An 11,990-nucleotide genomic window follows, 5' to 3' on the forward strand; every position below is an offset into this window, starting at 1 on the left:
GGGGTGGGGGGCTGTGGGGTCTGGAGGGTCCCCTGGTGGGGGATATGGGGGGTCTGGAGGGTCCCCTTGGTGGGCTGAGGGGGGAATGTGGGGCCTGGGGTCCCCTTGGAGGGCTGGGTGCGGGAATGTGGGGCCTAGGCCCCCTTAGGGGTTTAGGGGGGTTGGAGGTGCCCCTTGGGGTACTGGTCCCGGAGGATATTGGGTTGGGGGGAGGGTCCCATCCTGGGGTCTTGGGGGGGGATGTGGGGCTGGGGAATCCCCTTGTGGGGCTTGTCCCAGGGTATGTGGGGCTGCAAGGGGCTCAGCTTGAGGGTGCGGGACCTGGGGGAATGTGGGGCTGCAGGGGTCACCTTGGGGGTGCTGGTCCCCCTTTGGGGTGGGGGGAGTATGGGGCTGGGGGGATGCAAGGCTGGGAGCATTGCCTTGGGTGGTGCCAGGCCAGGGGTTGTGGGGCTGCAAGGGGAGCCCTTGGAGGTGCTGAYGCTGGGGAATGTGGGGCTGGAGGGCCCCTTTTGGGGGTGCCAGTCCTGTGGGGATGTGGGGTTGGGAAGAGGTCCTTTGGGGGTGCTGGTCCCCAGGGAATGTTGGGCTGGAGGGTCCCCTTGGGGAGTTCCAGTCCCCATGGGGTAGTGGCTGGGAGGAGGTCCTCTTAGGGGGTCAGTCCGAGATCGTGAGGGGGGCACCCTTTGGGGGGTACCAGTCCAGGGTGGTGGGGGATCTGAGGTTGACTTCAGGAGGTGCCAGTCCCTGGGGTGGATGTGGGCATGGGATGGGATCCTCATGAGGGGAACCCCTTGGAGCTGCCAATATTTGGCAGCTGCTGGTCCCTAGGAGAGGATGTTGAGGGGTTGCCCTGGGGGTGCCAGGGCCCAGGGGTAGCTGTGGGGTTTGGGGGTGGTCCCCTTGGGGATGSCAGTCCCTGCAGGGGTGTGCCAGGCCCCACAGGATCAGGAGCAGGAGTGGGATCTCACCCTTTCCTTCATCTCTCGCTTCCCTCCCAGCTCTTGGCGTGGGACTCAGGCAGCAGCGAGCGCGTGCCGGTGCAGGCCATGGGGCCGCGGGCTGCCGCAGGGCAGGCCGAAGCCCACACGCAGCAGCTGCAGGAGCTGCGGAGCAGGACGGAGAGGGCTGAGCGGAGGCTCCTGGCCTGCGAGAACCTAGTTGGGGAGCTGGGCAGCCACGTGGCCGCRCTGGGCACCCTCCTCCAGGGCTACGGCCAGCTCCAGCAGCGCCTGGACAATGTGGAGAACCTGCTGAAGAACAGGAACTTCTGGCTTCTGCGGCTGCCGCCGGGCACCCGAGGCGAAGTCCCCAAGGTGAGAATCCAGGCTGGCACCAGCGGCAGCCAGGTCCTTGAGCCCCTTGCGCCGTGGTTAAAGCCTCAAGCAGGACTGCGGGTCAGTGGGGCTGTGGTGGTGCAGGAAGGGGGGAGCCTCGCACTTGTGGATTGCCCCCCCCCAGCGCTCTGGCTCATGCTGCTCCACGCCGTGCGAATGGCAGTAACGGGCCCTGGGGCTGCACTGCCTGCATGTGAGTGGGTGGGAGACCAGCCGCCAGGGCATGTGGGGTCCCTATGGCAGGGAGAAACAGATGAGTGGGCTCCTACMCAGGGAGCTGGACCAGAGAGGGTGTGTTTCACACCAGCGGAGGCCGCTCTCTGTTCTCAGGATGCTGAGAACAAAATTTCTGCTACGATTAGATGTCTCAGCCTAGTTTTCCTGAATGCAGAATTCAAGAAGGAAAGGGGAGAGAGTAACCAGAAATGTCTAGCRTATATAGCGATGTGCCACATTTGTGGTGACTCTCCCTTGGTCCGTGCACACATCTGTGCCCCACACTCTGAGGGGCTGCCCCAGTGCTGTGCCAGTGGGACCAGGCTTTGTTGCAAATCCCACTTAGAGGCCTCCAGGCCTCCTAGTAATTCTGAGCTCTGCGAGTGGGCAGGGGCCAGCTGCCGGCTTTGAACTGCTGGTGCCTGGAAGGCCAGTACCCGCAGGGCTGAGTGGCTTTGGAGGTGGCTGGGCAATGCCAGAGCAATCTTAAAAGTGGGCTTAGTGGGGCAAGCATCTCTGAATCTTACAAAACTTACCATTTACAAGCCCTGATCAGCCAAGCTATGCTTTGCTCTCTGTCCTGAGCCTCCTGTGACCAAAGCCAAACATTCACTGTGCACATGCAGTTTCCATTTAATTGTAACTGCAGCAGAATCTGAGCACATAACACTTGTGATTCCAGGTGCCAGTCACATTTGATGACATTTCCGTGTACTTCAATGAGCAGGAGTGGGAGAGACTGGACAGCTGGCAGAAGGATCTGTATAGGGCTGTGATGAGGGGGAACTATGAGACCCTGATCTCCTTGGGTAAGGCACGAACTCTGATTTACCCGGGTTTACGCCTCTGTATGAGCCTCTCTTCAGTGCAGGCTGAACTGTTTCCCACTGTCTGTCTGCTGGTCTGGCATGTGGGACTGGAAGTCGGTAACTGGCAGAACCTTTCCCGGGCAATCCAACTCACTTATTTTCCCACTACAACTTATTTTCCCTTCCTACTCACAAGCAGTGAACAATCTATATAAGGGATATTCATAGAAATTAACAATAACAATGATATAAAAAATATCTATTACAAACAATATTCAGAACAGATGCTATTCCTAATGATTACTTAAGTAGATTGCAGAATGAAGGAACCATCATGATCTTGTTCTGGTTTTCTGTATATTTAGCCCTGATTTGGAGTAACAGGGATCCTATCAATGTTTATAAATATCTGATGGGAGAGTGTACAGAAGATGGGGTCAGATTCTTTGTGGTATCCAGTGACGGAAYAAGAGGTAACAGGCACATACTGAAATGCAGGAAATGCCTTCTGAACACATGAAAACACTTTTACACTGTAAGGGCATTTTAATGTTGGAACAGGTTGGGCAGAGAGGCTGTGGAGTCTGCGTCCTTGGAGCTATTCAAAACTTGACTAGATACAGTCCTAGGCAACCTGTACTACCTGCTGCTGCTTTGAGCAGGGGGGTTGAACTAGACAACCTCCAGCGGTGCCTTCCCATCTCAACRATACTGTGATTCTGTAAGAGATATTCCTGTGTGCCTTGGTAAAGAACTGGCTTGTTCATGTTTGGTCCTCATAAGGAAATCTGACATGTTCTTGGATGATTTGGGCTACAAAATATTCCCTATCAAAAATTGTTTCATAGGCACTACTAATAATGTGCTAGTTTGTACAGTTACTGGAGATAAGGCTTCCCCTTTCACAATGATATTTTGTAGAAACAGAAAAAAAGCTTGTTCCTCTGATGGTCCATCAGACATAGACACCTCTGCAAAGCAGGAATTTCTCCATCTCTACTCCAGACCTAAATTCATCTGCTAATGATAGTGGAAAAGAATTGTTCTTTAAGTCATTACTGAAGTTGAAATGGTGCTGGGGGCAGGAGAGGGAGGTTTAGATAAAAACAAATCCTCTCCTTCTCTTTTGAAACTTCAAGTCACATTCCATTATTCAGATTTTTTCCATGCTTGAGCTACAGCTGTTCTTGTGTGTGAATCCTGCTGCAAGGGCAACAAAATCAACACCACCATTTTGCCTGTTACAGCACAGATATCTGTGTCTGTATTCCTACTAGCCCTGCGGCTAGGGAAAGAAAGATTGCTTTAAAACATTCAAAATTTTGATAGAATAAAGATCTAGCCAGTTCCTAACAAAATATGCTGTTCAYGGCTCTCCTGTCCCATGAGCAGACTACGCTGTGTCCAAGCCTGACATCCTGTCCCGCATGGAGAGGGATGAAGAGCTCTGCACCAAAGATACTGAGGAGCCCCCACAGACATGTGTCCAGGACAGTCAGGAACCCCCACAGATGTGTGTCCAGGACAGTCAGGAGCCCTCACAGACATGTATCCAAGACGGTCAGGAGGCCCCACAGATGTGTATCCAAGATGGTCAGGAGCTGCCACAGCCACCGGAAGAGACAGACTGGGAGGAGGATGCRCTGGGAGAAGATGAAGTCCCCATGGAAGCTGACACAGGTGAGTTGCATAGGTTCCATGAGGATGTACTTCCTTGGGCTGTTCCTGTCCCAGGTTTCTCTGGAGATCTTCCAGCAGTGTTGTACTGGAGAGAAATGAACCTCTCTGAGTCTCTCTTGGCTGTATTGACTAGACCTCCATGGAATGCATAGGGATCTTGCCTCCAAGAGGAACGTTAATATTTGRGCAGATGAATCTCACAGAGAAAAATAGACAAAAAGTGTTAGGATGGGCTGGGATGGAGTTTGGAGCTGTGGGGTGGACCTCCTGTGGTCCCTTACAGCTGTTTCTGTGCAATTCTGAAGTCTTTTACCTGATTGCATGCATCAGCCCTAGTGCCTCCGTAGACACTCCTGCTTGCTTTTGTGCTGCGAGGAGACATGGTGGAAAGTGAAGAACCTCAGCCTCCTGCAGCAATGGGAAGAGGAGGCCGAGGGAGCTCTGTAAGGGCTATGGAGAGCAGAAGCAGGTCAGAGAGCTTTGTGACTTGGCATAGAAGAGTTGGACGAATGAATTGTCATAGTGAGAAGGGTGGGCAAGGAAAGAAGGAAACATTAGAAAACCACAAAGAGACCTTGATAGAGCCAAGAAAAGATGACACTAACAGGAAGAGCTGTGTTTGAAAGCTCTTTCAGGCTGGAGTGAGGAGCTGGAGGGCTAAGAAGCTTCAAGAAAGGTTGGTTGACCACTGGCAGGCAGGGCAGAGAGCAAGGCAAGCCTTGTCCTTTGAGGAGTGTTACCAGGGAATGGTTTATGTCAAGTCTGTATCTGGGGGRATGTTTGTCAGATGATACAGGAAAGAGAGGAAAAAGATAGTGCATAAAGACAAAGCTTCTTCATCTCCTTTGAGACTTCAAGTCACATTTCATTATTTAGATTTTCTCTGTACTTCAGCTACAGCTGTTCTTGTGTGTGAATCCTGCTGCAAGGGCAACAAAATCAACTTCACCATTTTGCCTGTTACAGCACAGATATCTGTGTCTGTATTGTCTGCTAGCTGTGGGGCTAGGGAAAGAAAAATTGCTTTAAAACATTCAAAATTTTGATAGAATAAAGATCTAGCCAGTTCCTAACAAAATATGCTGTTCACGGCTCTCCTGTCCTATGAGCAGACTACGCTGTATCCAAGCCTGACATCCTGTCCTGCATGGAGAGGGATGAAGAGCTCTGCACCAAAGACAGTGAGGAGCCCCCACAGACATGTACCCAAGATGGTCAAGAACCCCCACAGACGTGTATCCAAGACAGTCAGAATCCCCCACAGCCACCAGAAGAGACAAACCAGAAGGAAAAGGAATTGGAAGATGAAACCCCTATGGAAGCTGACACAGGTGAGTTACATGGGTGCYAGGAGGACGTGCTTCCCTGGGCTGTTCCTGTTCCAGTTTTCGTGGGAGATCTCCTAGCAATGTCTGTGGGAGAGGGCATGGCAAGCCTCTGTGCTTAKATAGGGCAAGGCAGAAGTCCTGGGTTGGGGAGCAAGCAGCACTGAGGTGTTACTGGGGAAAGTAGAAAGGATTCAAGGACCTGAACACAATAGGAGGGATGAGGTTGCTCTGAAGAAGTGACAGCGTGTGGCACCTTGGTGCCTTTCCTTTCAGACGTCTTTCTGCTTTTGGACCTTTGCGTGGCTCACTTCAATTTCTGCTAACACCTTACACGTTTTCCTTCAGAGCACATAATCACAGAATCGGTAAGGTTGAAAGGGACCTCTAGAGATCATGTAGTCCAACCTCCCTGCTCAAGCAGGGTCACCTAGAGCATGTCATTGCTTCACGAGCTGCAGCTTTCTGTGGCTCTTCATTGTATTCTCAATATATCCCTAGCGAGGATCATACCAGAGCAGGAAGATATGAGAAGCTCTCCAAGCTCTCTGTGAATGTTTAAAATTGCTATTCTCTTCTCTGCGAACAGAACTCCCTATCTTGGTGATGAATGTCATGTCCCTGAGTGCACAAGAAGAGGAGTTGAGCAGGGAGAATCAGCCAGAGACAGAGGTGGAAGAGGACCCAGTTGAGTTCAGTGCCAGTGAGTAACTGTACCTGGGAGACAGGGTGCCCTGCAGGCAGGGAGCAGCTGTTTTATAGTGTCTCCCAGCTCTCCAGTGTGCTTGAAATGGGGATAGAGAGGAAAGTGCTGGGGCTCTGGGCAGCAGGGTTCATGGATTGCACTTAGTGGTGYGTGCAGAAACAGGGAGCTGGAGACATGCAGGGATTTCTGAGAAGGGCAGTGTTGCATGGCTATGGCAACCCAGGTTGTTTTCAGACCCCTCCTTTATTACCTAGTAAGGAAGAGGGCTAGTGTTGGGTGGGGTGTTTCAGCCCTGCCTGCGGCAAGAACAACAGGGCGGTCAGGATCCTTCTGTCAGAAACTGGGGGAGAACTGTGCTAAACAGCGTAGCAGTGTGAAGGGAGGGTAGCATCCAAGCCGGTCTGGGTAAGAGGAGAGCGGGCAGCAGAGAGTAGTCCTGGATCCCAGATCTGGCTGGAACTGGAAAGCCTCGGCAGTGGAGCAGAATAGAGAGGAGGGAGAAGGAAGTTTACAGCAGTAGCATGCGTCCTTCCTCCCAGCTTCACTGCRTTACGGTAGAACTGGCTGCCTGACCTCAAGGTCACATTGCCYAATGCTTCCTGTGATAAGGCCTTCTTCTCTGTTGCAGGAGCGGAGGAGGTAGAGGATATAGGAATGGGGGGGGACAGCGGCCTGCAGAGACCCTCCGTTCTGCTGCTGAAGCTTTGTCAAGCTAATGTGCAGTGCATGTTCCTCCTTCAGGGACTTCCGAGTTTATTTCTGGGCATGGTGATAAATAGGACTGGTTCTGGGCAGGGCTTGTGCAGACTAAATTACCTGGCTGCAGGGGGGACTGTGGAGAGTTCACTGCAAGTCTGGGTTGCACAGCCCTCATTAGAGTTTCTGTGCCTTTAACATCTGGCATCTAGTGATAGTCACAGGTTTGACAGAGGTGAAGAGCCTGGAAGTGCTGCAGACTAGCTCCTCAGTGATCTTTTTTTTCCTGCTACATTTTGTGGCAGTCACTGGTGCCATGGTGTTAGAGGTGGATCGCTTTGTGCAACCTGCCGTAATTGCACTGCAGCAGACCACAGTCTTGGTGCTTCCTGGGAACTCCAGATTTGCTGCAGCTGAGACCACGCTGGGTTACTTACTGCGTGCGGGCAGGACTCTGTGCTCTTTCCAACTCTGTTCTCAGATTTCCTGGTAACTCCCTTATTGCTAAAAACCTGCATGGTGCTTTGGGACTCAACCATAACCTGAGATCACCCTAAGAGCATGAATGGCTAATACCTGTCTTGTCATTCCATTGCAGAGGAGGGCTTTTCACTGGAAAATGAAACAGCCTGTGATGGGACTTCTCCTCTGGAGAATGTGGAAGTGAAGAAGGAAGCGCCYGAGGCATTGCAAGAGGTTTCCACACCCTCTCCTGACCTAGAAATCCAGAAATGCCCAAAAAAGGAGGAGACCAAGGCCAAGAGCAAGAAGAAGCCAAACAGRTGTGCAGCTAGCAGCCTGCTGATGGGAACCTGTCGGCGGGGCTATGTGCGGGAGTGGTCGCACCCCTGCACAGAGTGTGGGAAGCGATTCCGTCTGAAAATCAACCTCATCATCCACCAGAGGAGCCATGCCAAAGATGGGCCCTATGAATGCACRGTGTGCGAGATCAGCTTTGCAGACAAAAGCCATCTGGACCTGCACCAGAGCATCCACACAGAAGGCAGGGCTTTTGGGGCCAAGGTCTGGGGGAACGTCCATCCGGAGCTGAGGATCGGGCCGAGGAAGAAGTTCTGCGGGGCTCTCTATGGAGGCGCCTACAGTCTGGATCACAGGGCGCGCACTGGGGAGTCCTGGCTGGGCCAGGCAAAGAATGAACCGGATGCAAGGAGCCTGCCCAGCACGCATTTCTCCCAAAACCACAGACGCAGGACACATGACAAGTCTCTGCTGAAGTGCAATGTTTGCCGGAAGAGTCTCTCGTGCCCGTTTTCCCTTCGGAGACACCTGCAGACCCATGCCCGTGACCGACCATATCACTGCAGTGACTGCAAGAAATCCTTCACCCGCAGAACRCACCTTTCACGCCACCAGAAAATACACGACCGCCAGAAAGCCCTGGAGGAGATGGTCCAACAGAAAGCCCTGGATATGGTCCAACAGCCCAAGACAGCCCAGTCCAAGGCTGTCCTGCCTGTGCCCAAGCAGCCCCAGCAAAGGGAAGCCCCAGGGGTACCCAAAGAAGAGGATGTTCCTTGCTCACTGAATCATGCATCGAAGAGTGATGTTAGTCCTGCACCCACTGCAACCGAAGCTGATGCTCTCTTGGTCAGTCCTGCAAATCCTGTACTTTCAGATAGGCACTGCCAAATCCACCACTTTGGTGGGAGAGCAATCCAGCCTGTTGTAAGACTAGGAAATAGGGCTGTRGTTTTGGGCATGACTGATAAATGACTATAGGAGAGATCCAAAATGCTTGTGTCCCTAGAGAGAAACAGTGTGAGCGTTGAGAAAGATTTTGGACAAGATGGGGCACTGGGGTTGTAAGCCATCTGTAGTCTGGATCTGGGGAGTTTTCTTGAATTACAGAGTGAATCAAAGCTTGGATACCATCAAAGAGAGCAAATTACAGACACTTCTAGTGATACATAATGCTTTACCATTCCTCAGACTCTTGTGTCTGCTGGCTGATGCAAGAAATTAACCTACACTGACCTTCCTAGATTATCAAATATCTCTTCTGCAGCCCTTGCAAGAGGAATTGCAAACAGGAATTGAGCTCACCCGTTACATGATGTTGGAGCTGATCCCTTGGATTTGGAAATAAAATTGCACAGTGAAGAAGACAAATCAGCCTGACAGTAAGCCCAGTTGGATTCCTGAGGAGCTCATTTCACTGCTAAAGTTTCTTTACTGCAGACTAAAGTCTGTATTGTCATCTCAGGGGCACTTTGGCAGAAGCAACAGTTCACCCTGTTAGCCTGGCATCTCTGAGGCTCCATCCTGTTCTAGCCATGCTTGTCTGATAACCCAGCCCAGTGACAGAATCTGAATGCTAAATGCTAGATCAGTTTGAGAGTATCTGTTTGCATAGGTGAGCTTGACATTTGATACAACAGCCCACAATGGAACATAAATAGAATGAATCAAACTGCAATATTTCCTGTTTGCAAAGATTCTGCGAGYGCTTCCAAGGCCCCAGCAGCATTACTTCCTTCAAAGAGTCAACCCTTCAACAACTTGAAATACATAACAGGGTTAACACCCCTAGGRTTAGCAACAGGCATAGTAGAAGAGTCCCTTTGGAAATATGTAACAGGTAGGATTACCCTAGCACTTCTGCACTGCTGCAGCAGGCCATGTGAAGACCCTTCCTCCACCTCCAGTGTATCAGCCAGGTCCTGGCGCAGGCTGATGACACTGGGCTCATCCCCTCTGCTGTGCTGCAAAGGGAAGCCCCAGTCTCCGCRTTGAAAGTGGTCTCCACATCCAGCGTAGCCATGTGCAGAATCCATCAGTAACTGATCCTGTGAAAGACTAGTTGTGCTAGCTACCTCAGATGTCCTGGAGCAAGATCTGCCCGCAGGCAGCCCAGAAATTGGTGAAAGCCAGGCCAGGTTAGCTGATGTGGCTCAGGCATCCCCAAGAGTCCTTTCAACTGTTCATGTCCACAGCCAGAGCCCTGCAGGTGTGTGCACTAGTAGGAAATATGAAGCACATGCATAGAGAAAACAAGCCTATCCTGGTGGCATCGCTGTGCATGGCAAAATGAGAAGCTTTTATGACTCCTGAGTTTAGTTTTCTGTTTTCCCATTAAATTGTGTTTGATGTAATTGTTTGAAATGGCCAACTCTCTGCCCCTCCCAGGCCAGGGGGCATGAGCTGGTTTGCTCAGAATATCTTTCACTTTCCCTGGCCATTTGCAGGGTCTAATTGACTGCAGATGGGGCTGCTGCTGGCAAGGTGCTTTGGGCACTGAGATAATGTCGTTCCTGCTGTGTCGTGGTGTAACTCGTTAGTGCTCAGTGAACTACACCCAGCAGTGCCCAGCCACCTCCTTGCTAGCCTGGAGGGGCAGTGCTGCCACTCCCCTCCGAGGCGGTGTCGGAGATGGAGACACTGAGGGTTTCCTCCTCAGAGCTCCTTTCGGGTGCACGGGATGTCCCAGCACTCCTCTGGGCCGTTTCCTTGCTCCTGTTTCCTGCCCCTTGAGATTGCAATGCAGAGTGTGCCTAGACTGTATTATAGCCATGAAGGGGTGACGGTGGCCAGACAGGTCAGCCCATGCTGCAGAGCCCTGTGAGATACAGAGGTGGTTGATGCCTTATGGTCTGTGCTGCGATAGTGGGGCTGGGGGGCAAGCTCGCTCTCTGGCCTGGGTTCCCCCAGCCGGCACAGGCACAGCTGCATGAGTTTGAGTGACTGAGCTGGTTATTGCTGGATGGTAGAGCCACTGATGCCTGTGGCTTGTGTGGGATGAGTGAGCTGGGACAGTGGTATTGCCTGTGGGCAGAGCTGGGCCTCTGAGCCCGGTGCTGGGTCTCGTGGAGGAGCTGGCCTCTCCCTCGGGCTGATTGCCCAGCCCAGGGCCTTTGTATGTTGTTGTGACTGGGACCAGCATTTGGTGTGAGGTCCCAGATCCTTCTCTCAGGCTATGGAATTAATAAAGTATTTGTCTGTACATTTTCCTGTTTTTCTTGGTTTTCCTTCTGCAGCATTTGTATGCACATAGCTCTGATTGCATACATGGGGGTGCCTTTGATAAACATAGGCTGTATTTCACAGTTGTCATGTCACTGAAACATGCCCTTCTGAGCCTGGGATAATGTTAGGAGCTCTGGTCTCCAAAGACCATCCCCGCTGACTTTTCGTACATAGATCACTGTGGTGTTGCAGTGCCTGTGCTCCAGCTGTGCGCCGCTCCTTGGAGATGAGGATGTTTGTAGTGACCTTGGGGCGCTCACCATGTGTGTATCAACACCGCTTATCATATAAATCATCCCGATTAATTACGGGAGAGTTCAGAGCAGGAGGTGGGAGTTGCTTAGCTACCCCAGGTGCACCATGACTTCCCCTGGGACCTGTGCTGATCAGACTGCATGCCAGCAACCACCAACAGCTGCTTTTGTCTACAAGCCAAAACGGAAACCTCCAAGACCAGAGCCCTGCTATCAGACTGACCCTTTCGTTAGCCCGGGGTGGGATCTGAAGGGCATTTGAGGAGCTACTGCTGTTCTTCCGAGCCGATGCGTAGATGCAGAATGGTCCAGGCTCGGGGAAAGCCTCTTCCTGCGCGAGCTGGAGGAGCTGCCTGTGCGTTGGAGGTGCTCGTGACACAACCGCGGCACTCGCGAGGAGCGTAGATGAGGCCGGAGCCGTTTCTGCCGCGGAGAAGGCGGCTGGAACAGGGGTGAGCGGCGCAGCGGGCGGAAGGGCCGGGCACCCCGAGGCAGAGCAGGAGCGCGAGCCGGGGCTTCGCTCTGCTGCCGCGCAGAAGATGAGCGCGCGAGCGTCGGGAGGGCTGCGTGGCGCTTGGGCGGTCGGAGCAGGCGGCTGGGGTCCCGGCACGGAGGAGCCATCGTCCAGGGGCAGAGCGACAAGGCCGGGGGTGCTCCGGTTTGCRGGGCCGAGGCAGCAGGGAGAAATCGCTGCCCGGGGCAGGGAGCAGGCAGCGATGCTTCCCGATCCCAGCGGGAGACCTGGCTGGGTTGCCCGTAGCCAGCATGGCGGAAGCCGCCGTCGGCGCCCTCAGTCAAGATGGCGGCGCCCTGCTTCGGCGGAAACTGGCGGCGGACATGTTGGCTACGGGCAGCCCGCGGCGGTGGGCGGGGCCGCGGACATGTTGGCTACGGGCAGCCCGCGGCGGTGGGCGGGGCCGCGGGGCGCTCCCGGCGTGCAGCGCGGCACGTTCCCGGCGTGCAGCGCGGCGCTGCACCGGCTC

General features: G+C 53.2%; 1 protein-coding gene across 1 annotated transcript in view; it reads left to right on the top strand.

Moving 5' to 3' along the window:
- Positions 1-998: 998 nt before the first annotated feature.
- Positions 999-11,990, top strand: part of LOC146587783 (uncharacterized) — a 17,593-nt gene continuing 6,601 nt past the window's right edge. Inside the window, exons 1-6 of the mRNA XM_085318990.1 lie at positions 999-1,316; positions 2,236-2,362; positions 3,755-4,042; positions 5,155-5,373; positions 5,957-6,070; positions 7,368-8,377. Of these exons, the coding sequence (XP_085175116.1) occupies positions 1,050-1,316; positions 2,236-2,362; positions 3,755-4,042; positions 5,155-5,373; positions 5,957-6,070; positions 7,368-8,377 (2,025 nt within the window). The 5' untranslated portion in view covers positions 999-1,049. The remainder of the gene's footprint in view (positions 1,317-2,235; positions 2,363-3,754; positions 4,043-5,154; positions 5,374-5,956; positions 6,071-7,367; positions 8,378-11,990) is intronic.

This window comes from Rhea americana, unplaced genomic scaffold (genome assembly GCF_003343005.1).
Source record: "Rhea americana isolate MKP2758 unplaced genomic scaffold, rheAme1 scaffold_567, whole genome shotgun sequence".
NCBI lineage: Eukaryota > Metazoa > Chordata > Aves > Rheiformes > Rheidae > Rhea > Rhea americana.